The sequence below is a fragment of the Bos mutus genome, chromosome 16, assembly GCF_027580195.1.
Source record: "Bos mutus isolate GX-2022 chromosome 16, NWIPB_WYAK_1.1, whole genome shotgun sequence".
Classification (NCBI taxonomy): domain Eukaryota; kingdom Metazoa; phylum Chordata; class Mammalia; order Artiodactyla; family Bovidae; genus Bos; species Bos mutus.
Window position 1 is genome coordinate 24,114,787 of NC_091632.1, and position 27,675 is coordinate 24,142,461.

The window sequence follows — 27,675 nt, forward strand, 5'->3', positions numbered from 1 at the left end:
CCCACACTCAGAATACAAACTTGAAATTAGGCCCAGTGGTATACTTACAGGGAATGATTTGCTATTTAGTTATTTATATTCAATAAAGTTTGTGGAAAAGAGGTAGACTCTTAATTTGTGATATACAAATAAATACAGATAAATGAACAATCAACTGGGGAGAAGGGAAATCAAGATCTGGGCCATTTTCTTTTCCATATTGCTATATATATTGGAACACAGGTTGCTTTTAATTTGTTTAGTGCTTACTATGTTTTTTTAAGAGAAAGGTCATATTTTATATCTTTAGATTTTATTAAAACATTCTTAACTGATTTTCAAAACAGAGATGGTTAAATTTGAGAGTAAGCAGGAGTTCCTTCCCAGGGCAATCTTTACAATATCCCAAAATGTACAATATAGCTACCATTTTTGCAGGAAATTTCATGTCCTAATGCTAAGACTGCTTGATTTTGAGAGTAAGAAATAGGTAAAATGGAATTTAAAAAGTTAATTTCTCAAACTAAACTTGGAGATCTAACAAGATAATCCTACTGCTTTTAGAGACCCAGTACTTCACAAAATAAAAATATTTGACTATTTATGGTAACTTAACAGGTATATAATAGTTTAACCACCTTAAAAAAAGGAAACAAAGTTCTACATGTTATCACAGTTGATTAAATAATCTGTATAGTAATTAATTATGAATTATTATCATTTTCCAAAATCACTGTAATATCTCGACACTACTCCATTATGAAGGAAAAAAAAATGCATGAGTGCTTTTCTTGGGGCCAGTGTACTCCATAACATCAAGTGTACCAGTTACACTGTGTTCTTTGCTCCTGGAGCTGGGGTACCACTCATTTAAACTACAATGTGAACATGACTTCTGAAGTGGGGCAATACAGGAGTTTTGTTTTCATTCTAGAGAAAGCCAATGATCAATATATCACTCTACAAATGATACAAAATTTCTGGACTTACCAGCAGTTTAAGCAGCCAAAACCGGGATTTATAATAGAAAGTTTTGGTGGGGTTGATGAGAAAGAAAACCATAAATCCATAAAGGGCAAGTGGGTACACATATGTGGGGATGACACTAATTGGAGCAAAGAAGCATGCCAGAAGGCTCAGGCACCACAATATCCCAAGGAATCCAGCAATCTGATAAAGGATGGGAAAGACAAAAACAAAGAAAATTATTTTTATTTTTACCATTACATAGAAAATCTTTAATAAAACAAAGATAAGAAAAATGGTTTAATTATTATCAACAATCCCCTTCAAGTAGAAAATAGAGTTTAGTACCCACTAAACCAGCCACATAGCTAATGAAAACTGTATTCATAGGATATTATATCTGGTTTGATTACCTCAAAGAGATGCTGATGAGACAAATTGCTTCTTGGATTAAGTTCAAAGATGAGCACATGATTTACTCCAGCCTGTCTCCAACCATACGTGTTGATGCCCAGTAGAAAAAGGAATTCAATCAGAAGAAAGCCACCCCGATAGATTCTTATCAAGGGCCATATATTTCTACCTGCTTCAAGTTTAAATATAGCTGAAAGAATATCAATTAACTGGTTAGTCAGGAAATCTGCAACATGTCCTTTAACTGTCTTTTCTCTTCTCAATGATATAGCCCTGGCAGAGGAATTTTTAATATTCAAAATGCGATCCTAGGTTATTTCAAGAGCCTGATAAACTTGCTTCAAGGTTCTTCTCTTCATTTCACTCTGCAAAATTCTACCAGAATAATTTTCCGGAAAATTTGACTTTCAGCCTACTTGTCCATAGTGAAACAGCTTAGAACCATCAGCTCAGCTGAGAATTTCTGGCATGACAAAACTTCTTTGGCTTTGATTTGGCCGTCACTGAGCTGGATATAGTAATGTCTACCTCAGAATTACTATGGAAATTATAAGAAACACTATACAAGAAAGCAATGTGAGTTAAAATGTCACATAAATGACAACAATATTTATATAATGTTTATGTACTACATCCTAAGGATTGTATCTTTACATATAACAATTTATCTAATCTTCACAATGGCTCTGTGAGTTAAAAACTATTATCTCCATTTGACTGACAAGGAAACTATAGCACAGAGACGTTAAATACTTTGCTCAGGGTTACCAAGCTAGTATACTGCAGTGCCAGGATTTTAACTCAGTTTGCTTCAAAGCCCAAACTCTTAAATTACTACATTCAACTGCCCATATGCCCATACAAATGTTCAGTTATCACTACTATCCTATAGCTCTCCAATAATTATCATGTTCAAACATGTGAGCCTCACGATTCAAGTTCCTCACAATCTGATCTCCAACTCACTTCTCCCAAACTTATCCCATAATGCCCCTAAATTAATTCTTATCGCCTGTTAAATTTTATTTTGTTTGAACAAATTCACTTTTCATATCTACTTAAGTTGCTCCCTGTACTTGAACGGCCTTGTTCCTTCTTTTGACCAATTCTATTTCTACATTATTTAAAAGTCAGATTCTCATCTGTTCATAAATTGACTGAATCAGTATGTTTGAGTATATTTTGAGCCTATGTGCCAAAAATTTCAGTTTGGCAACCAATTTCTCAATTTTCCAAATAACTATATAATTTACTGTTAGTACTCACTTGAAATTTTATACTTGGAGTCAAATACTATAGACCAGATTTCAAGTCCTAAATTTACTAGGGCATATTTAATTTTTCTAACTCTCAGTTTCCTTGTTGGTCAATGGGGGAGAATATCTATTCTCATCAGTTTAAGAAGATTAAATCTGAACAACAAAAATGGCTAAAACAATGTTTGGCCCATTATGAATACTCAGTATGTATCAGTTTCTTTTTCTTTTTACTTGATGAAAATTCATGTTTTCATTAATTTGACAAATGTTTATGGGGTGCCATTATGTATGGCATAATTCTAAAACCTGGAGATTCAATAATGAGCAACAGACAAAATAACTGTCTTCAGGAAAGTTCTATTCTATATAGTATCAGATAAGAATTTTGAAGAAAAAAGTAAAGGCATAGAGACTGTTAGGTGTATTTTAGGTAGGGTAGTTAGAAGATGATATTTGCAGGAATCTTAAGGAAATAGAGACTGGCTTGTGTGAAGGAAATAGAGACTGACTCATGTGAAGGAAATAAAGACTAACTTGTGTGAGTATTTGGAGGAACGGAGGCTCCAAGTAGAGGGAAGGACAAAGAACCCTAAGATATGTATAAGCCTCATTTAGTCCAGGAATAGGAAGAAGACCAGGGCCACTATGACTGGAATGAATGAGAGGTAAAGTGGCAAAAAGTTATCTAAAGGCATATGAGGAAGGATTTGCTGTACTTCGTCAAGATTTAAGCTTTTACTCAGATGTTATGAAGCCAATGAAAGGTTCTGCATATAAGTGATACAACCAGACTAATAATTTTAAAGGGCTACTCTGTCATGTGAAGAACAGACTGCAAAGGAATAAGTATGGTAACAAGATTAGTTAGGTGGTTAAAAATTTTTTTTTAATGTGTATATAGTTTTATATACTGATTCCCAAGCTAAGAACACATATACATTACAATAGTCAGGAAACAAAAATAAGTACAAATCCCAAAGAATACACAGTTAAACTACTAGAATTAATAAATGCAGTAAAATTGCAGTCTACAAGATCAACACACAAAATTCAGTTGCCCTTACATGTACCAGCAATGAACAATCAAATGAAATTAAGAAAATAATTTCAATTACAAGAGCAAACAAAAGAATAAAACATCAAGGAATAAATCGAACCAAGGAGGTGAAAGACTTGGACACTGAAAACTACAAAACACTACTGAATGAAATCCCATATTCATGGATTGGAAGACACCAGACTGTTCAAATGGCAATGTTACAGATTCCATACAATCTGTATCAAAATTCTAATGGCTTTTTTTCTTTTGGCAGAAATGAAAAATTGATACTCAAATTCATAAGGAATTATAAGAGGTCCCCAGATAACAGCCAAAACAATACTGAATAAAAAAGGTGGAGGACTCACAATTCACGATTTCAAATTTTCCTCCCAAACAGTACTGGTGTAAACACAGACATACAGACAAATGAAATACAGTGAGAGCTCAGAAAAAAAATTTATGCATCTATGGTTGATTGATTTTCAATAAGAGAGCCAAGACTGTTCAATGAAAAAGAATATTCTCTTCAACAAATAGTACAGAGACAATTGGTTATTCACCAACTGGTTATTCACATGCAAAAGAATGAAGCTGACCCCATTCTTCACAGCATGTACAAAAATTAGTTCAAAATGGATGAATGAGCTAAATATAAGAGCTAAAACTATAGAACTCTTAGAAGAAAATATATGGGTAAACTTGTAGAACTTTAGGTTGGATTCAGCAATGGCTTCTTAGATATGACATCAAAAGCATGAGTAACACAACATCAAAAACAGATAAATTGGACTTCATCAAAATTAAAAAATTTGTATATCAAAGGACATTATCAAGAAAAGAAAAAGATAATCTAAAAAATGGGAGAAAATACTTGCAAATTATGTATCTGATAAGGGTCTAGTATCCAGAATATATAAAGAACTGTAGCAAATTAGCAATAAGAAGACAACTCAATTAAAAAATGGACAAAGGACTTGGACAGATTTTTTTTTCAAAGAAAATATACAAACAGCCAATAAGCACATGAAAAGATGTTCAATATCATTAGTCATTGAAAGTGAAAGAAACAGTCAGCTGCTCAGTTGTATCTGACTCTTTATGACCCCATGGACTGTAGCCTACCAGGCTCTTCTGTCCATGGAATCCTCCAGGCAAGAATACTGGAGTGGGTAGCCACTTCCTTCTCCAGGGGCTCTTTCTGACTCAGGGAATCAAACTTGGGTCTCCTGCATTGCAATCAGACTCTTTATTGTCTGAGCCACCAAAATGACTTGAACAGACATTTTTCCAAAGAAAATACATAAACAGTCAATAAACACATGAAAAGATGATTTATATCATTAGTCATTAGAAAAATGCAAATCAAAACCATATAAGTATACTACTTCAAACCCACTAGGATGGCTATAATTAAAAAAAAACAAACAGGAAATTCCCAAGTATTGATGAGAATGTGTAGAAAACAGAATCCTCATAAATCGCTGGTGGAAACAGAAAATGGTGGAGCCTCTGTAGAAAATAATTTGGTGGCAACTCAGAAGGTTAAAAAGCATTATCATATAATTAAGCAATTCCACTCCTAGATATATATTCAAAAAATTGAAAACTGGTACCCAAACAAATCCATGTATACACATGTTCAAAGCAGCAAAATTCACATTAGCCAAAAGGGAGAAACAACCCAGTATAGCATATATTCAGTTTTGGTAGATACTGCCAAGCAGTTCTCCAAAGTACTCTACCCATTTCCATTCATTCACTTTAATATCTTCATGGTATTCCACTGTATAGGAATAATGTCATATATTTTTTTTAAACAGTTCCTGATAGATATCTGAGACACTCTTAGAATTTTGCTGTTATAAACAAAACGGCAGTGAATACCCTCCTTTCATACATGTCTTTGCACTCAGGTACAAGTATGTTTATAAGATAAACTTATAGGAATAATATGTTTAATCAAACTGACTGTATTATAAATTTTTTTATACATACTGCCATATTTCTAAAGAGATGGCATCAATTAATACTCTTACCACTAGTATGCAAGTGCTTGCTATTTCACACTCATATGCACTTAAAACATTTTTTTTATTGGAGCATAGTTGACACAAAATGTGTTACTTTCTGCTATACAGCAAAGTGAATCAGTCATACGTATATTCATTCTTTTTTAGATTCTTTTCTCATATAGGTTACTAGACAGTATTGAAGAGTTCCTTGTGCTATACAGTAGGTCTTTATCAGTTATCTATTTTATATATAGTAGTATATATATGTCAATCTCAATTTCCCAATTTATCCTTGTCTCCCATCCCCTCCAGTAACCATAAGATTGTTTACATGTATAACTCTTTTTCTGTTTCATAAATAACTTTGTTTATACAAGTTTTTTTAGATTCCACATATAAGTGGTATCATATGATATTTGTCCTTCTTTGTCTGACTTACTTCACTCAGTATGACAATTTCTAAGTCCTTCCCTGTTGCTGCAAATGGCATTATTTCATTCTTTTTATGGCTGAGTAATATTCCATTGTATATATGTACCACATCTTTTTACCCATTCCTCTGTCAATGAACATTTAGGTTGCTTCCACGTCTTGGCTATTGTAAACAGTGCTGCAACGAACACTGAGGTACATGTACCTTTTTGAATTATGGTTTTCTCCAGGTTTATGCCCAGGAGTGGGACTGCTAGGTCATATGGTAGCTCTGTTTTTAGTTTTTAACCAACTTCCATACTGTTCTCCATAGTGGCTATACCAATTTACATTCCCACCAACAGTGTAGAAGGTTTCCCTCACGCACTTTTAATGGTCAAACTTAATTCTGTTCAACCAAAAAGTGAAATGTGACATATTATTATTATATCAATTAAGTATAGGTTACTAGCAAACTACAAGAAAGTTTTAAAAAAATCTGAGCAGGTAACTTTTCATCTTCATAACACTAACTATCTGGAATATGTGAGTTTCAGATAAATTATTAAATATTAGGTCATGTCCCCTTGAGGAACAGCAGCAATTATGCACGCTATTTTTTTATGTCAATGTTTGAAAAAAGAATCATGCTTGTACATGCATTACTACTGCTGAGTTTCTCTCTCAATTCTCAACTCTGTTATCTTTCAAGCAACCGCTGGGAGATAAATAAGGACAGACAGCTGGCTTTAACTGTATATATCTCACAGACACACAAAGATTAAACAAAGAAGGGTTCTGAGGGGAGAGAACATAAATGTACAATACTAAATGCATAAAGCACACATTAGAAAACAAATCAGACTGTCTCACAAGAACACAGGCTACATATATGAAAGAAAACAAACCCCCAAAATGACTCTGAATTTAAGAAAACAACATAAACACATAAAAAGAATGAAGTTTATTTATCTATTCTTATGTCTTATTTAATGATGATAATAATGGTAACACCATGCTCATCTTGGAAAGGAAAGAAAAAATTTCACACACAGATGAGTAAAGCTTTTTCCTATAGAAAGAACAACTTACATCTCATATGACATACTTCATATTGATATAGTACTTCACACCTATAAATGCTTTCTTATACCTCTTAGCTGATGTCTATGAACTGGTTTCAAGGTATCTTTTCATTTGTACCATCTAATACTCTTCTTCACCTTAGGTGAATTTACCACTTCTCTCCTTCAAAACTTATTCCCTCCTCTTATGCTTCACCCTCTAGAATGGCCAACTAAATCTCTGCTCATTTGTCTCTTTCTCTTGGAATGCCTTTTATTCCATCAATGCCCAGGATAAATACCATTTCTTTCATAAAGTCTTCCCTGAAGCTCTCATTTGAAAGTAATCACTTGTTCCCTTGACCTGTTTACAAAATACTTTCTATTTTGTAGTGTATTATTATTGTTTTAATATGTCTCAAGCTCTCTTATGTAACAATAAGCTTCATGAGGAAAGTAATTCTCTTATTTAAGACTCAGGTAGCAAGCCTAATCATAGATACATAAAATTTACTTGTTGAATGAATTCTAATACAACGCTGTAAATTTAAGGTATTAAACTCATTTAACAAGTTAGGAAATTGCTTCAGAGAAAAGTGATGTCCTTAAAGCCAATTAACAAATTAATAATTAACAAATAGTTGAGCTGGGACTGCAATCCAGGCAAGGCCTTTTGAAAATAAGTCTGTGTGTTTCCCATAACAGTTAGCTTGATAATCAATCTAGGACTAAGTTCTTTTTTATTGTAGCATTTCTATACATTCTATGTAAGTAAACTGCTGCTGCTGCTGCTGCTGCTAAGTCGCTTCAGTTGTGTCCGACTCTGTGCGACCCCAGAGACGGAAGCCCACCAGGCTCCCCCGTCCCTGGGATTCTCCAGGCAAGAACACTGGAGTGGGTTGCCATCTCCTTCTCCATTCATCCCTAAAGACAGAGAACTAGATTTCACCTGCATTGAAAAAAAAAAAAAGCCACAAAAAGACACTGGTAACTATAAGGAGGCAAGAGTGGTTGCATAGAGACAAGTTCAGAAGGTTGCTGCAGTGTACTAAACAAATGGTTGTTTAGACAAGGATGGTACTGGTGAGGGTGGACAGATTCAGAACTTTTCTGAGGACAGGGCAACAGGATTTGGTGATGGATTGGAGATGAGTACGAAGGAAAAGGTTAAAGGTTTTTGGCTTGAGAAACTGGTGAGAGGTGATGCTATATGGAAGAGAAAGCATATTTAGTGATTAAAAAAATTTGTCCATCTAAGTTTAAGATGCTTATTAGACATCTAGGTAGCCAATGAGATATCATTTCAGAGGAAAAAGTATATAAACTTGGGAGTTACTAGCATACAGATGATATTTTAGCCATAGGCTTGAATAAGATCACCTAGCTAGAAAATGCATGTAGAAAGAGAAAGATTTAAACATTAAACCCAGAGGTACTCCCCAATATTTAGATGCCAAAAGTAAAGAATAACTAGCAAAACAGACTGGGAAAAAACTGCCAGCGAAGTTTAATAAGAAAACCAGCACAGTGTGGTTTCCCAACAAAATCAACTGAAGAAAAGGTTTCAAGGAGTGATCTACAATGTCAAATGCTGCTGAGAGGTAAGTCAAATTCTGCTGGGTGGTTTAGTAAGATTATGCCTTCCTTGCTGTATCATTAATGCACTTGTTTCCATCAATTCCTCCTACCTCTTTATAATTTTTAAATTCTATAGAATAGAATATTATATAACCAAGTTTCTTAAAATCGTATGCAAAGTAATTGTAAATAGGTTCTAGAAATGATGCGAGAGTCTCCAAAAAGCAAAGTTAATGAGCTTATTTAGTGCATAAATTTTGTAATATTTATTTACTCTCATCTGTGATCAAGGGAGCTGAGGTTCCTGATAACTGAACCCTGAAAATGATGGAGAAGAAAGAGTCATAAACTAGCAATGTTTAAAGGGGTAACTATATCCAAAAGGAAAAACGAGCCAAAACAACCAACCAACACCCACTCTCCCATCATTTATACAAACAATTAACCCTGACAGATTTCTCCTTCAGTAGCTTTGGCAGTTGGGTGGTAGCTTTGTTAGAGGGACAGAATATGACATAAACAGATCAGTAAGAATAATTTAATTCAAAATTTAAACTACTCACCGGCAAGCACAAGAGTAATATTCAATACAATGAATATTCCACAAAATAGGCCAACTCTAAAAGTAGTCCATGCTGGTGCAGGCTGTAGAGAGAGGGAAACGGCATTTTGAGTGCAGGGCAAAATACTGAATACATTAAGCATATAGTATAATAAAATCAGTACTACAAGCATCAAAGTCCTACAGAGAAAACAGAAATATTTTATGATGGGAATTTTCATAAATTTGAGCTGGAGAATCATCATTATCCAATAATATTAGAAATGAATTGCCTGCTTAATTATTTTATAGAAAATGTGTCACTAAATAAAGAAAATTAAGATCTAAAACATCAAATTATATAAACACTGAGTTTCCTTATAAAAAAGATTTAAGTGCAATTTCATTTTTACAATGTGTACATCTTTAAATTTAGGAAGTCAGTATTACTCAATTAGAGTTCACATATTTCGTACTATATAATTAGAGACAATGGTAAAAATAAGAATACTCATTTCTGAGTATTTACAGTATTAAACCAGAGTAACTTCAAGTGAATTTGTAAATATATACCAGAGATTCTCAACTGAATGGCATTTCAGAATATCATTTCATAAGTGAAAGTGAAGTCACTCAGTTGTGTCGGACTCTTTGTGATCTCACAGACTGTAGCCTACCAGGTTCCACTGTCCATGGGATTTTCCCGGCAAGAATACTGGAGTGGGTTGCCATTTCCTTCTCCAGGAGATCTTCCCAACCCAGGGACTGAACCCTGTCTCCCACATTGTAGGCAGATGCTTTGCCGTCTGAGCCACCAGGGAAGTCCCATTTTTCGGCATAAGAAAGCCAGCTGCTCTAGCACCATTTGTTGAAAAGATGATCCTCTCTCCAGTGAAGTGCCTTTGCATCTTCATTGACAATTAATTGTTCATATATTTATTGGTCTATTTTTGGACTCTTTATTCTATTCCACTAATCTATTTGCCTATCCTGACACTAATAACACACTGTCCTGATTACTGTAGCTTTAGTATTGATACCACATAGTGTTAATCCTTCAACTTAAGTTGTTCCAAAGTTGTTTTGGCTCTTCTTGGTCCTTTGTAATTTCACATAAATTTTTAAATTTGCTTAGTAGTTATTTTTAAAAAGGTCTATTGAGATTTTGAGTTTGTTTGTGATGTATCTATGAATCAACTTAGGAAGAAGTAATATTTTTAAAATACTTGGTTTTCTAATTTCTCTCACATCTGTCTTCTTTAATTTTTCTCCATCATGTTTTACAGTTTTCAATATAAAAGTCTTGCACATCTTCTGTCAGATTTATCCCTACATATCTATATATTGATCTTGTAATCATCAACCTTGCTAATAAACTAATTAGTGCATGTAGCTGTTCTATAGATCCACTGGATTTTCTATATAGGTCCTCATGTCATTGGCAAAAAACAAAAACAAAACAATCCACCAGTTTTACTTCTCTCTTTCTCATCTAATTGTCTTTAATTTCTTTTGCTTACCATACAGCCCTGGCCCTAACCTCCAGCACAATGCTAAATAGAACTGGTAAGAATGAATACACTTTTTTGTTCCCGGTTAGGGAGAAAGCATTCAATGTTTCACCATTCAGTATGATATCGGTTTTAGGTTCTCCATAAACACCTTTAACAGGGATGAAGAAGCTCTTTTTATTATTGATTTCCATCCTATTCTGGTCAGAAAACACACTATGATTTAAATCCTTTTAAATTTATTAGGATTTAGTTTATGACACAAAAGATATCACTTAAAGTGTTTTTTGGTATAACTGCTATGTAGATATCATTTAACAGATGCTTTTTTATGCATTAACTATTGCATTTTGGATGAAAGTATGCAGTAGCCCAGAATATCTTGACCCCCACTTTTATATCATCGAATAAATATCTCATCTTAATTATTTGCTCAGATGAAGTTAGCATGTGAGAATAAACAAGAGCAGTAGTACAGGGTAAGAAGAGAAAGGTCAGAAGACATTGCAATTTATTATGAAGTGAGATCTGGCATCTGATTTTTTTAAATGAGAAAAACAGTAGTAATAAGTACTCACAAACTTTGGGTGAAACATTTTTTAAAGTAATGAAACCAGTATATTTTATCACCTAACAGACTGCGAGTGTGTGTGTGCGCACGCGCGCTTGCTCAGTCAGGTCCAACTCTTTGGAGCCCCATGGACCGTAGTCCACCAGGCTCATCTGTCCATGGCATTTTCCAGGCAAGAATACTGGAGTGGGTTGTCATCTCCTACTCCAGGGGATCTTCCTGACCCAAGGAGTGAACCCTGATCTCTTGCTTCTCCTGGATTGGTAAGTGGATTCTTTATCACTAGCGCCACCTGGGAAGCCCCCTAACAGACTGTGTTGATTATTAAATAGGTCACATGAACCAACTGAACAACTGCAAACAAATACTAACCTGAGCAGCTCCCAAAGGGGGAACACGTAAACGCTTCATAGCTTTTTGTCTGTCACCATCTTCAAGTTCATTGGTCACTACAGCCTAAAAGACACATTGTTAAATATTTATGTAGGTTATACTAAACTTGAGTAATGCATAAATAATTCTGAACCATTTATATTAATATATATGGTATTCTGATATACGCTTGGTGAATATATACTGAATAAAGTGAAAGGAAAAATAATGAGTAAGAATACATGTATTTAAAGCAACTAACAACAAAAGGAGAATAAAAATGAGGAATTACTTCATTTAAAATAAGACTTTAATGTTACTAAAAATATGGGTATATAAGTGAGATGACTGTACCTCAGTTTCAGAGATGAGCTGGTTGATTTTCTTGCATGTATAAAATGGGGCTACTTCTACATGAGCCACTCGCCAATCTGCTCCACGAGATGTTTCCAGGATCTTGTCATGCTTTTTAAGGATTTTTCGGAACCCTGTAAAATTCAGATTCTACAGAAAGAAAAAAGAAACACTACTATAATTTCTGCCACTATAAGAGAAAATGAAAAACAATAAGCACTTTGCACTGATTGAGATGAATGAAGACTGAGCACCAAGGGAAATGGCAGTGCTTTTATAAAAGCATTTATTATAAAAAGATAAGACTCTTCTTTCTCATTTCATTTATTCATTTCAAGGTAGTATGCTATTAGTAATACAAAGAAACTCCAGATTATGAATCCTATTATTTTTATTTCATGTAAATTAATGGAAGTCCTAAATTCAAAATATTTTCATCTCCATTTTCATATATACAACTCTTTTCAAAATAGCTAATTTATATTATTTTGCTTCTTTGATCAAAAGAATATATTCAGAAAATATTCTGGATATATCATGAACTGAATACATTTATTAGTTCTTTGCTTTTTAAAGGACTGGTATAGCTATTCATCTCCCCCCTACTCTGCAAACATGTACAAACAAGCATGGAAAATGGACTATCATCTACTTAACTGTTATTTTGTTGTCATACATTCTGTTTGGGGATGGGTGTGCAAAGAGCCAGTGGAAAAGAAGTGATCATATTTATAGGGTTTTGCTGATAATGGGTAGGAACTTGTACTTTTCCTCCATTTCAACAACATTAAAATACTATACTTTTCTATATTCTCAAATTCTATTGTTCTTTGATCAACAGACAAAAAAAGCACAAAATCATGGATTTGCAATTTCCTCATCATATATCCCCATCGGTAAAAAAAAAAAAAAAACCAACAGAGCAGTCACTCTAAATTAGGTTTGGCATGCTTGCTGGTTTGTTAATACTTGTTTTTCATACTTTAGTAGATCATTTTAAACTCCCCTTGGGGAGGATACCCCATCATTTGAAGACTGATTACAATACATTTTCCTTTCTCCTCATTTGCAAAATAAATGTATTCTTACAGTATAGATAGTCTCAAAGGATAAAAGATAGATAAGAACTTTTATAAACAATTATTTTTCCAGAAGCCTTTTTTTAATAACGGCCCAAAACAAAAACTTATGGCAAAATTAAAAAAATAAAATTTAGTAAGAGTACTTCTCCATAACAGTAAGCATAATTAATAAAATATGAAATGTTAAAGAAAGTAGAATTATGAAAGGAAAAGATGGAAATAAATACATGCATTAAGGACTTAACATTACTGCAGACATGACACTATAATTACATTTTATTTTAAAATTCCAGTATTTATCCATGGTAATATTTTTATTATATAATCTCTAGTTTTTATATAGTGATGATCTTAACTAGATTAGAAGTAATAGTGACAAGAGTAAAATGGAAATACAACAGCACATAAGGTATCTTTAAAGATCTGGGAGATGCTTTTGCCTATTTAAATATTCATTATTGAACAAATACTCTGTTTTTCAATATGTTCTTTACAGATTTAACTATATGAACAAATTTATAAAGAATTACAAATGAATAAATGCCATGCATTTCTATAAGTTAGTATACACAGTAGCTCAACTTTTCAGACTGGGTTTTAAAAATTTCTTTTGCAAGTTTTTTTTTTAATAGTCATATTACAGATGATAAAACTGAAAAGGCTCTTAGTGGCAAGTTGAAAAATCAGTATATATTACATTATTTGTGTTAGTTGCAGGAAAGTTAACTGTCCAGTTGCTTTTGTGGAAATTTTGCTATAGGCAGGGGTATAAATGTTCTTATGTAGCTAGCAGTGATTGGGTAGATATATGTTATTTCTTACTTCTACTCACTACTTAGAGATGCTTCTAAAAATAGGTAGCAGACTACTACTCTTTGAGTCAAGGGTTGCTCCTTCATACTGTATAAGAAGGTGTGGGAAAAATGATCTTCAAAAACCTAAGCCTTGTTAACATTATTTTATCATCTTTGATATCTGATTTTAAGAATAAATGAAATTCCAGTAAGAATGGAAAGAATAACATGCTAAGAATTTCCCTTTTTGGACTGACACATTAGTATAGCTCAAGGTAATTCTGTTCATTATAATTTCTCAATCATTTAAAGGTTCTATCCTCCATGGTAAGAACTGAAGTACCTGATAGTTCTGCAGCAGGATAAGACTGAGGTAGAACTCGCTGAAGGCCAGTTTAAGGTCTTTAATATTCCTATGTTGGACACGTTCCTCATGGGACAGGTGGAAGACTGGCTTTCTGCGTTGTCGCAGCGTGGTAACACCAGTGCTTTCTTTCTGTGCGTCCAGTGATGATTGAAGCTCATTCTGAAGGGTAGCAAACCTGCGCTGAGCCTCTGCGAGCTTTTCTATAAGGAATAAAACAGAACTGTCAGATCATCAAGATAAAAAAACTCATCAAAGTTTCTGACTTCTGAATTTTTACTAATTAGTTTCCCTAAAATTTCTAGAGAAAAAATACTGCATTGTAATATTTAGAAAGAGATAGGAAAAACATATTTTAGTGTAATAGCCTCCTTTCATTCTAGCCCACACTTCACCCCCTGCAAAACCTCAAGTGTACTCTTTCTTTATACAGATAAAGATTGATGACACAGATTTAAGAGCTGCTAAGAGTGAGACTACAAAATGGTACAAGCTGCTTTGTAATCTGGAAAACAGTTTCAGTTCAGTTCAGTTCAGTTCAGTCGCTCAGTCATGTCCAACTCTTTGCGACTCCATGAATCGCAGCACGCCAGACCTCCCTGTCCATCACCAACTCCCAGAGTTCACTCAAACTCATGTCCATCAAGTTGGTGATGCCATCCAGCCATCTCATCCTCTGTCGTCCCCTTCTCCTCCTGCCCCCAATCCCTCCCAGCATCAGGGTCTTTTCCAATGAGTCAATTCTTTGCATGAGGTGGCCAAAGTATTGGAGTTTCAGCTTTAGCATCAGTCCTTCCAATCAACACCCAGGATTGATCTCCTTTAGAATGGACTGGTTGGATATCCTTGCAGTCCAAGGGGGTCAAAAAGTTAAAACAGAGTTATCTTAAGATCCAGCAATTTCACTCCTAGTATATACCCAGGAAAACTGAAAATATACATGCACACAAAAACTTGTACGTATACACAAACTGGTATTCATAATAATCAAAAAGCAGAAACAACCCAAATGTCCTCTAACTGTTGAATGGTAAGAAAAACATGGTATATAGATTCAATGGAGTATTGTTCAGCCATAAAGAATGAATTATTGCCATATGCAACAACATGAATGAACTGAGAGATTATTATAGCAAGTGAAGTAAGTCAGAAAGAAAGGTAACCAAAACATAATCTAGGAATCAGCAGGTGGAAGTAGGAGTAGCTCCTTTCTCTATTACATGAAATATCAATAACCTCAGATACACAGATGATACCACCCTTACAGAAGAAAGCAAAAAAGAACTAAAGAGCCTCTTGATGAGGGACTGAACTGAACTGAATTTTTGCTTCCCAACCTGCAACTTGAGTTCTGCCTATTGCTTAGTTCTCAAAGGGAAAGTCTTCTTTCACAGGAGCACAATAATGGTTCTATTGAACTGGAAGGTGAGACTTCCATCTGGCCATTTTGGGATCATGATACCACCGAACCAGAAGGCAAAGGTGTTTACTGGTTAAAAAGTGTTTCTGACTACCAAGGGGAACAGGTAACACAACAGTAGCAAGGAGGATTGTGTCTGCAACCCAGGAGACTCTCTGGAACACATCCTAGGACTTCATGATCAATAATAAAAGTTACTGAAAACTAAAGCAATCCAAAAAAAGACAGAATTACTGAGGATTCAGCCCCCTTAAGAATTAAAGTCTGGTTTATCCCACCCGGTAAAGAACCCTCACCAGCTAAGACACTGGCTGAGGGCAAAGGAAATATGGAATGGGTAGTGGAAAAAGAAAATCATCGATATCAACTACCACTTCTTGACCTTCTTGTTCTGCCTTTTACATGTCTTGAATAGTCCTCTCTATCTCTTTGTGTTGCATTCTGAGTAACTACTTCAGCTCTATCTTCCAGTTTATAAATTCTCTCTTAAAGTCTACCCAATTCATAGTGTAAGTAATTTTATTATCATTTAAAAATTTCTAATTGATCATTTTTAAAAGTCAATTTTGATAGTTCCTACTCTGCTCATGGTTTTGATACACTCTTTTATGGTCTATAGCCATATTAAGTATATGTTTTATTTTGCATCTGAAAATTTTCATATTCTATGTATCCTTTCATTGCTAAACTGTATTTCACTGTATGGATATACCACATTTTCTTTAAATATTCATCAGTTCATGGACATTTGGATTGTTTCTAAGTCTTTTTAGGTCTTCCCTGGTGGCTCAGATGGTAAAGCATCTGCCTACAATGCAGGAGACCCAGGTTCAATCCCTGGGTCGGGAAGATCTCCTGGAGAAGGAAATGGCAACCCACTCCAGTATTCTTGCCTGGAAAATCCCATGGACAGAGGAGCCTGGTAGGCTACAGTCCATGGAGTCGCAAAGAGTCGGACACGACTGAGTGACTTCACTTTAAGTCTTTTTACTACATAAATTATGCTGCTGTTAAGATTCACATACAAGTTTTGTGTGGACTATCATCTTCATCTTTGCAAACATGGGCTCAATCCATGTTTGTTGCATGAATGAATGGATATGTAGGAAAAAAGTTCTCTCTACTAATTCAAGTTCCTACACAAACATAAGGAAAAATAAAAACTTCAAGGGTTATTTTGTTACTTTCTTTAAACTAGTGATTCTCTTTCTCAAGGACAAGACTGTCTAGAAGAGTGTATGAGGGAGAATCCCTACGTGGGAGTGCGGAGGGTAAAGCATCTGGAATTTGAAGAAAAGTCAACATCACTACAGTTACGGTGTGAGAGCGCTAAACTTTTCCAAAGAAGCACAGGTTTCAAAAGGATGAGAAACACTGCTTTTTTGACACCAAGTGTCCAAGTTTATTTTGTAATGATATCACCGTTTTCTAGAGTCAGACCTTCAAAAAGCTTCAAAGTGTGAAAGTCGCTCAGTCATGGCCAACTCTCTGCTATCCAATGGACTGTAAGCCTGCCAAGCTCCTCTGTCCATGGAATTCTCCAGGCCAGAATTCCAGAGTGGGTAGCCGTTCCCTTCTCCAGGGGATCTTCCCAACCCAGGGATCGAACCTAGGTGGATTACAAGTGGATTCTTTACCATCTGAGCCACCAGGGAAGCCCAAGAACACTAGAGTAGGTAGCTTATTCCTTCTCCAGGAGATCTTCCCAACCCAGGAATTGAACCGGGGTCTCCTGCATTGTAGGTAGATTCTTTACAGCTGAGCTACCCCAATGGAATAGCACAGAATCTACAAAAAAGTATTACATATGCATATAAAATATATTTGGTTTATCAATAGTTATAAAAACTAAAAATGGATATTCCTAAGCAATTTTATAAATACTCATGAAAATTGTCTATTTTGGCAATAAATTCCACTTTCTATTCATGCCAGTGAACCAAGTCACACTCTGAATAAGAACAGATAACTATTATAATATGTTTATTCCATAACCTCTCATATAATAAAATATTTGATAAAAATTTCCAATAACCATTCAAGAACTTTCAAAGTGCCTGAATCCCCTCAAAGAACTAAAAAAAGGTTATCAAGATCTATTTTAGTTTTAATGAGATTTGTATACATATTTTTTACTTTTAGAAAAGTTGTTTTAGAAATATAAGGCATCTTCAAAATAGCAAAGCTATTATGTTGTTATGCAATTGAAGAATAATTCTTGATTAAATAAAATAAATGTCTTAGAACACTTTTATTATTTGTCTTTCAATATTATCATCTTGCAGATTCAATTCATGGATTTCACTGTTACCTGAGACAGAAAGTAAGTCTATGAGAATGTTGACCCATTACAGATGATTCAAGTAATCTTGTTACATTACATGCAGTTATTGCACTGCTTTTATGTGGAATTCTTACAACCTGAAATTCTTACAGCCTCATACACTAAAACCTCTATGTGTGAAAATAATATCCTATTCTTCCATTCTTTTCTCTCTAGTCAATAGCACTAATTTTCTTACAACTCCAGCCTCAGCTGACTATCTGTTACCCTCCTTACCCCCAAATATGTTATGGACTTTAATGCATTATGCATCTGGATAGGTTTTTCCCTTTTCTTGGAACACTGTACTCCAGTTCTTCTCACAAAGCCATTCCCAAACACACTTCGCCCAAAGGATTTGGCAAATGCCCACCCATTTTCAAAGACCAAATTTAAATGTTTCCATTTATGCATCTTCATGTTTGTTTCCATAGTACTTTGCTAAACTCTATAATAACAAGCATCAAAAAAGTTTAAAAGATAAAGTTAGGAAAGAAATGTATTAGATGTACTTTGATATTTTCTATTCTACTATATTCTCTTGCTGTTCTTCAGTCACTAAGTCATGTCCAACTCTTTGCAACCTCATCACCTGCAGCATGCCAGGCCTCCCTGTTGTTCACTATCTCCCAGAGTTTGCTTAAACTCATGTCCACTGAGTCAGTGATGTTATCTAGCCATCTCATCCTCTGCTGTCCCTTCTCCTCTTGCCCTCAATCTATAATCCTATTCATATTTTTAAAAAAATGCTTGTGATGACCCCACAGCGGTCACCAGTTATTGGGTTGCAAGCTACAATTGTTTAAAAGAACACTAATTTAGATGATAGTCTGCTTTTTTGTGAAGATTCAATCCTGAAACTATTTTACCCATGACTGGGCATTCCCCATGCTTTCAGTCTTAGAAAGAAACAAAAAGAAAAGCAAGGAGGGAAGGAAGAGGAAAGAAAAGAAGAAAAGAGAAGAAAAGGTTTGGGTTGTATCTCTGTCCTCACATGCATGAGCAGCCCTATATCCTTTTGATAATGTAAATCAATTACTTCCACAGCAGAGTAATTCCTGCCCTTGACTGATGATTTGTGGGCATATGTAATCGGAAATACTTGGACAGTTGATACTAATTGACTATCACTTAAATTAAAAAATAAACTCTTTTGAGGTCTAACTTAAATAGAATTAAATGCACATGTATTAAGTATAGGGCTTGATGAGTTCTGACTCATCACCACTATAGTCAAGAAATAGAATATTTCATGCCAGAAAGTTTCTTCATATGCATGTGGTTTCAATTACTGACCACCCCACCCCCATCCCAACTAGGAAACTCCTTATTTTCTGCCATTATATGCCTAAAGGTAAGCACTGTCTTTTCTAGAACTTAATGTAAGTGAAATTATATAACGTATAGTCTTTGGTGTTTGGCTTCTTTTGCTCCGCAGAACATTTATTTGGGGGCTTTTTGTTTTGTATTGAGGTATAGTCGATTAGCAAACAATGTTGTAGTAGTTGCAGGTGAATGGGGAAGGGACTCAAGTCATACATGTACATTATCCCAAGTTCCCCTCCCATCCAGACTGTCATACAGCGTTGAGCAGAGTTTCCTGTGCTATACAGAAGGTCCTTGTTGGTTACTGATTTTAAACAGAGCATTCTCTAAATCTGTGAACATTTTTAAGAGCCTCCATATTGTTGTACGTTCTAGTAACGTGTTGCTTTTTGCTGCTGAGAAGTATTCCATTGTAAGGATGAACTATATGTTCAACCATTTACCTGCTGATTAATATCTGGTTGTTTCTAGTTTGACCTAAGATAAATAAAGCTGCTGTGAACACTTAAAAAATAAAATAAATTATTCCAACCAATTAAAAGGACTTCCCTGTTTTAATTGTGGAATATTGAAAGCAACAGATACAGTCTAAGATTCTTTCAAATGTAGGCACACAAAAATACTCCTTAGAAGCCAAGTATTTTGAATGGAGGGAGAAAGCAAATTGGTTCAAGAAAAGAGAAATTTGTGACATGAAGTAACTTGTACTCCCAATGGAAAAGAACAGTACTGGCCGTCATAAAAAAAAAAAGTTTCTAGCACTACAACCTTCAGTTTGTATTGACTGATACCATTTTCAGCAATAGAAAACAGCTGGAAGACTTCTAGGTCGGGGATAAGAAAAAATGTTATCATCAAAAGGACACCTTTAAAAAATTTCCCTCTCTTCCCATGGTCTTCAATTATTGAAGATTTAATCTGTAACTCTAAAAAACACTTCTATCTTATTGGCTAAAAATATGTAATAAATAAAAAACTTACATTAGGTTTTCTGAAATATTGAGAACAGATTCTGACTGTTTACATGTGAAACCCTAGAGGGCTGAGAATCACTTTGCTCATTTTACAGGTATATATGTAGATGCGTAGGAAGGTTACATATATCTTTAAAAAAAATAATAAAGTTCAAAAATCCAAAAAACGATTTGTAGGTGATAGACTTGGTATGAAAATAAGCATCTATATTTTAGTAGTATTCGTACTGTTTTCATTGGTTTGACTTTTATAGCATTTTGGGGGTACTTCAAGGTTTCAGCTAATGCTGTGCTCAGTGGTGTCCAACTCTTTGTGACCCCATGTGACCCCACCAGGCTCCTCGGCCCATGGGATTATCCTGGCAAGAATACTGGAGTGGGTTGCCATTTCCTCCTCCAGGCATTACTCCCGACCCAGGGATCAAACCCGCATCTCCTGTGGTTCCTGCCTTGGCAGGCAGATTTCTACCACTGAACCACCTGGGAAGCCCTCAATCAATGCTATATATCACTTTAAAAATAACTATTTTTAACTGACCATTAAATAACTTGTGAGATGTGACTTGGTAGTGGTAGCGTTTAAAAGATGAACTCATCCCTGTTATCATTTACAGTTTTTCATGTGCCCTAATATCTGAGGTTTGTAGTCTACAAGACAATCTGCCACGAGGAAGGCGGCTAAATGAGGAGAAAAATGATACCATCTAGGATACGTGCCAAATTCTATTTCTGTCAGTCATGTCTTCATATTACCCATTACTTCTTGACCTGGCAAAAAGTCAGTCTGAAGACTATCAATTTGTACCTACTGCTTAATGACATCAAGAGACACGCTTCAATGGCTCTGCCAATACACAGAGATAGGAAGTTATTAAATCATAGCTCCCAAATTTTTAATAGTAGAAAGCCTAAAATTATCTTTGAAAAGTAACCAAGTCTAAGATATCATTTTTCAAACTGAGGGTTGTAACCCAATACACGATCATGAAAGCAATTTAGTGTATAATAAATCAGCATTTAAAAAATCAAATAGAGAATAAAGAACAAAGATTATATTCTTTATACTTTAAAGAGTATTGTTTCATGAGAATATTTTTAATCAAATATATTGCACATACACACACATACAGATGTTTGTAAACATACATAAAACACACACATCTGTTTGTATGATGAGGTCATAATTTATATGTATTAAAAAATAACTATGTATTAATTTATCTTTGGCTGTGTTGGGTCTTTGTTGCTGTGCAAGCTTCTCTCTAGTTGTGGCACGCGGGGGCTACTCTCAAGTTGTGGTGTGTGGGCTTCTCGTTGCAGTGGCTTCTCTTGTTGGGAAGCATGGCCTCTAGGGCACATGGGGTCAATAACTGTGGCTCCCAAACTCTAAAGCACAGGCTCAATAGTTGGGGTACATGGGCTTAGCTGCTCTGTGACATGTGGGATCTTCCCAGATCAAGGATCAAACTCATGTCTCCTGTATTGGCAGGTGGATTCTTTACTAGTGAGCAACCAGGGAAGCCTTGTATGCATTTTTTATTGTAACTCAAAATATATTAAGTATGTAACTATTGCTAAGAGCAGATATTTAATTTTCTTTAGAAATAAAAAAACATTACCTATTTTTTGTAATCTAATTTATACTTAATTAGAGTTGGGTTCAGAGAGCCTGCCCAGAAAAATTATAGTAAAAGAAAAATGCTAATGAACTTAACTTTGTATGTTTCTCATTTACAACCTTAGATCATATCCAATGGACTTTTCTTAGTCTAAACATTCTTTTCTTTGTAAATACCTTTCTCTTTTAGTCTCCATTTTCCTCACTCTACTACATTATATGGCTGCCCTCTCATCTGTCTACATCCTGATTCCTCTTTATCCTCTTACTTCCTAATTGTAGAAATTAGGAAGTCTAATTTCTTTGAACACTGTAATTTCTGCTGTACATTTTTAACCCTTGTTGAAAAGCTATGCATTTGCATGGTGTCAAATAGTATTTCTGTTTTGTCTCTGCCTTCTACATACTTGTAACAAAGTGAAAAGCACATGTATATATGCTATGCCCTTTCACAGCCCCATGCCTTTGCATAAACTGCTCCCTCTGCCTAGGAAGAAATTTAGCCATAAGTGAAAAATGAGAAGGAAAACAGAGAGTTTAGATATTTGCTTCCTTTTTAAATTTATTTTCTGTTTAAAGGAGTGACTTGGTAAGGAGACTATTTATTCAATAAGTCTTAGAGGAAATAATTTCTGGAACAAGATCTCTAGGAGCTGAAACTCAGTCATTAGTTATAGAATTTGCCATGGACTGAGGAGATATATCTTTTCTACAAATATTAGAGGAAAATAAATAAGGGTAAATGGCAGAAAGTGAAAAGGAACTAAAAAGCTTCTTGATGAAAGTGAAAGAGGAGAGTGAAAAAGTTGGCTTAAAGCTCAACATTCAGAAAACGAAGATCATGGCATCTGGTCCCATCACTTCATGGGAAATAGATGGGGAAACAGTGGAAACAGTGTCAGACTTTATTTTTTTGGGCTCCAAAATCACTGCAGATGGTGATTGCAGACATGAAATTAAAAGACACTTACTCCTTGGAAGGGAAGTTATGACCAACCTAGATAGCATATTGAAAAGCAGAGACATTCCTTTGCCAACAAAGGTCTGTCTAGTCAAGGCTATGGTTTTTCCAGTGGTCATGTATGGATGTGAGAGTTGGACTGTGAAGAAAGCTGAGCAACAAAGAATTGATGCTTTTGAACTGTGGTGTTGGAGAAGACTCTTGAGAGTCCCTTGGACTGCAAGGAGATCCAACCAGTCCATTCTAAAGGAGATCAGCCCTGGGTGTTCTTTGGAAGGAATGATGCTAAAGCTGAAACTCCGGTACTTTGGCCACCTCACGCGAAGAGTTGACTCATTGGAAAAGACTCTGATGCTGGGAGGGATTGGAGGCAGGAGGAGAAGGGAATGACAGAGGATGAGATGGCTGGATGGCATCACCGACTCGATGGACGTGAGTTTGAGTGAACTCTGGGAGATGGTGATGGACAGGGAGGCCTGGCGTGCTGCGATTCATGGGGTCGCAGAGTCGGACACGACTGAGCGACTGAACTGAACTGAAGAATGTCTATAGGTATTTGGCGGGGGGGAGTGGCATAGATCTGCATAAGTATTACACACCAAAAGAAACTGAAAGTCTATTTTTATTTGTAAAGAAGGATGTATAATGAACATGATAGGAAGGATGGTTGGGTCAGATAATTCAAGAAAATGGTATGGGATTTAGAAAAGCACTCTGGAGTATGGAAAAGGGCAGAGTAGGACTCACAGGCAGCTTTGAGAACATAGTTAAGAATGCAATAATGAATTTACAGTGGTTCACATTTGTTTTGCTATATGTTTTTTTTTTTAATCCCCAACTGTCCTAAGCAGCCTGGGGGTAGGAATGAAGAAGGTAAAAGGCTGGTAAAACTCTATAGCTGGAGTTTTGCCAGACAAGCAATCAATATAAGGCAGCGAGGGTGAAGGGATTAAAAGCACAAGGACTGACAGAAATCAAAGTAATTTGGGGAGGATCCTGGTCAACTGGAACAGAATGAAGGAGTCAAGGATTTAGAGTTCTGTGAGATGGAAAAGCAGATAGATGTTAAAGGAGTAGGGGGTAAATGTTAAAGGGTCAGACACAAAGAAATAGAAGTTTTCATCTCAACTCCAATCACATCTGGTAGATGTCACTCTGGAGGCCATATCCTAGAGAGACACATATGAGTGTTTCATGTGATGGAAAGGCATTAAAAGTAACATAGTTAATAAGCTGCAGCTATGTCATTAAGCTCTGAGAGAAATGGTAAAACCATGTTTCTGACTCTTTAATACTTGGGAACGGGACATGCTGAAGCTCTATCAAAGTATCGATTCATAATGAGTTCCTGAAATCCTTACAACTGCAAGAGAATTGGGCAATGACCACACAAAGCTCAAAGAGTGAAGTACCATATGTATTCCTACCTCAGCTAAAGAAAATATCCCTTAATTGCAGTATAGTAGGAAAAGCCCCAATCTAAAAATGATCAGAAGTTTCAACAATGACATGGTAGAGTTTCTCCTTCCTTAGCAGCAGAAATTGTCTCCTGTATGTTGTACCAAAAAACTGCTTACCTGAATAAAATGTGTTGATTTTGGCAAGTTCTTTTTCACAGGTTTGGAAAAACTTTTCTTCAAACTTGGCAAAATATCTCTTTACTGTGTCCTCATCTGTAACTGAAAGCAAGGAAAACAATATTTAAATTTAATGTCCAAAGACCAACTAGGGAAACAAAAATGAAAGTTACTAATACTTCCTTAGTCTTCAAAATGACAACAAATAGGCATTTCTTTGAAAAAATGAACTTGTGAACTATACTAAGGAAAGGTTAATCAAAGGCTTCTTCATAGGCACACAATTTTTTAAACTGAATGAGGTTTTCTAAATCTCTACTATAATAAATTTATAGTGGTGGAGAAAATAAGTGTTCATAAGACTTCAGAAGACACTACTGCAGACAGGTGATCAAAGCAGTCTCAAGGTACTGGGAGGTGAAGTGAATAAGATTCAGCAGACAGTAGACTAATATTGCATTCAAAAATGTAGCAGAAAATGAAGACATGAATATGTAATGGTTTCTGGAAAAAAATGAGTTGATTGCTCTAACAACTACCTACTCATTTTTACCTTAGCTGCACCAGACACAGAGAAAGAGACATAGACTGACGGTTATAAATTAGATATTCCAAACGTTCAGTTGCTGGATAGGGACATAAATGAGCTAAGTAACTGGGTAATTGTGCCAGTGTGGTGATAAATGGCAACTGACACATTCAGGATAAGTAGTGATATGGATTCTAGTTAACGGCAGAGCACAAGTCCATCTAGCTAGCTGCTGCCTAGGTTGTCAGATCTTCCAATTTTTCAGGGAGAAGTCATAAATCTAGATATTTTAAAAACACTGTGTGGGCCAATCAATGTATGTCTTTGCAGGCAGGATCCACTTTGTGAGTTGTCATACAGCATATTGATTTACTCAATCTTGTAGTACAGATATATATATCTTCAGGAACCCCAAGTGAGCTCTGACTAGACTCCAGATGCTAACTGTAATTTAGAACTATCTTATTTCTGGATCTCTAGGGCACACTAAGCTTGAAATGCCCAGAGAAAGTATAGGTTCTTTTACATTCCCTCAGATGCTTCAAATCTTAGGAGAATCCCAGAAATCCTTAAATAATTCACCTCTCCAGTAATAAGAGAAATAGTATTTCCTAAGTAGTATGTAACACATATGCACACACACACTAATTCCAGAGATATTTTAAAGAAAACAAAAGCTTAAAATGAAGTTTTAAAAAGCATGTTGAATCTATTCATTTAATTTGAAAACAAAAATGTAAAAAAAAAAATAGCACTACTACTTCTCTAGTCTTATGCTTTAGAACTGAACAATTTATGCAGGATTCTACTATTTTGCAATAAAGAAAGGATGGCTACTTTAAGTTCCTCATGTAAGCTTAGCAGCTGAGGTACAATAAAGGCTATAACTGCCCAAGGCCAGTGAGAATTATTTTTTCAAACCATAAAGCAGGTCAGAGCTTTTTGAAAAACTGACCTTGAGTTAAAAGATGCTCCATGGTAACATATGCTACTCTTTTTTTTCTTCTGGCCTCTCTAAATGGCTTTCAGGTTCTTAGTTCCCATATCTGGGATTGAACTCGGGCCCCCATAGTGAAAGCATTGAGTCCTCACAACCAGATCGCCTGGGAATCCTCCAGATGCAGCTTTTATAATACCTCTGGCTATAGCTTATTTAGAATAATAGTCATATCTTACTCTACTTATCTACCCACTTTTTAAAAATTTTAATTTTATCCTCTATTGTATTGGGAAAAAAAACCCAACATGTCCTAATGTCAATCAGTCACAAAACTATTAATTCAATTAATCACAAAAGACTAAATTTAGTTCAAAGAAATCTAGTGTAAATAAGTCCATATATTAGCAAGATCTATCAACAAATATAAGATTTGCATCAAGAGGAAAAAAAGGAAGAAAAATGAAAGGGTGGGGGAAAAAAATCCAGAACCGGCAAAGAATGACTCAGAGAGTACTGCTGTAAAGATCCCTTTGTTCTTAGTTAAATAAATATTAATACAGTCAGTTATACTAGAGAGAGAGAGAGAAGAAGAGAGAGAGAGAGAATAATGAGAGATCTGTCATTTCTGTTACGGTTTTATCTCTACCTTGCATTTGTGGATGACAGACAATTTCTTTCTCATCTACCACTCCCAAAATTACTAAGTTAATAGCAAATAACTCTAAGAGTACTAATCAAGGTAAAATATTCTTACTGCATAGCAACCACCATCAAGTGCTTTTTATAGCAATTTTCAGGAATATATATATATATACACACACACACACACACACACACACATATATATAACCATAAGTGTCATCTTACTTTCACATAAAATCTCTCAAAAACCAATTCTTTAAAACAATCAGTAACCTCAAATTTTTATGACTACTTTCAGTTTTGTTAATGTCCAGAGCTTTGAGAGATTGAAGGTAAGAACTATATCTTTTTTATCTTTATAGATCCTATGCCCAGCATAATGTCTGGTACACAGTATGCACTCCATATTTTATTTTTTAAATTGTAAATATGAAACATATTTGTTTCATAATAATTTTAAGAAAATTTTAACTCTCTATTAAAGTTTAAAAAGACTAAACTCCAACAATTAAATATTTGTGTACAAAGGAATGAAGCTGACCCCTCTCTCACATCATATACTAAAACTGTCTAAATGGATCAAAGATTTAAATATAAATTTGAAAGTATAAAACTCTTAAAGAAAAACAGGCATAAATCTTCATGATCTTAGATGAGGCAATGGTTCCTAAGATAAATTTCCAAAAGTATAAGTAATAAAAGAAAATACTGATAAAGTAGAATTCATCAAAATTAAAAACTTATGTGTTTAAAAGGGCACTATCAAGAAAGTGAAAAGACAGAGAATGGAAGAAAATATGTGCAAACCATACATCAGATAAGAATCTAATACCCAGAACTCCTAGAACTCAACAACTAAAAGACAAATAGCCCAATTAAACCCAATTTTTTAAATGGGCAAGGATCTGAACAGACATTTCTCACAAAAGAAAAAGAAAAAAGACAACAAGTGTTGGCAAGGGTGAAAACAAACTGAAACGCTTGTACTGCTGGTGAGAATACGAAATGATGAGGCCCTCGGGAAAAATGTTTAAGTTCCTCAAAATATTAA

At 35.0% G+C, this 27,675-nt stretch overlaps 1 protein-coding gene and 1 non-coding gene across 2 annotated transcripts in view; one reads left to right on the plus strand and one right to left on the minus strand.

Annotated features, from left to right (window-relative positions):
* XPR1 (xenotropic and polytropic retrovirus receptor 1) overlaps positions 1-27,675 on the minus strand; it is a 203,046-nt gene that overhangs the window by 45,486 nt on the left and 129,885 nt on the right. Inside the window, exons 3-9 of the mRNA XM_070384838.1 lie at positions 24,514-24,615; positions 14,294-14,517; positions 12,075-12,224; positions 11,721-11,804; positions 9,289-9,370; positions 1,359-1,549; positions 970-1,149 (exon numbers count right to left, since the gene is read on the minus strand). Coding sequence (XP_070240939.1) covers positions 970-1,149; positions 1,359-1,549; positions 9,289-9,370; positions 11,721-11,804; positions 12,075-12,224; positions 14,294-14,517; positions 24,514-24,615 — 1,013 coding nt within the window. The remainder of the gene's footprint in view (positions 1-969; positions 1,150-1,358; positions 1,550-9,288; positions 9,371-11,720; positions 11,805-12,074; positions 12,225-14,293; positions 14,518-24,513; positions 24,616-27,675) is intronic.
* Positions 16,512-16,583, plus strand: TRNAC-ACA (transfer RNA cysteine (anticodon ACA)). The gene has a single exon. It is a non-coding gene; the product is annotated as a tRNA-Cys (tRNA).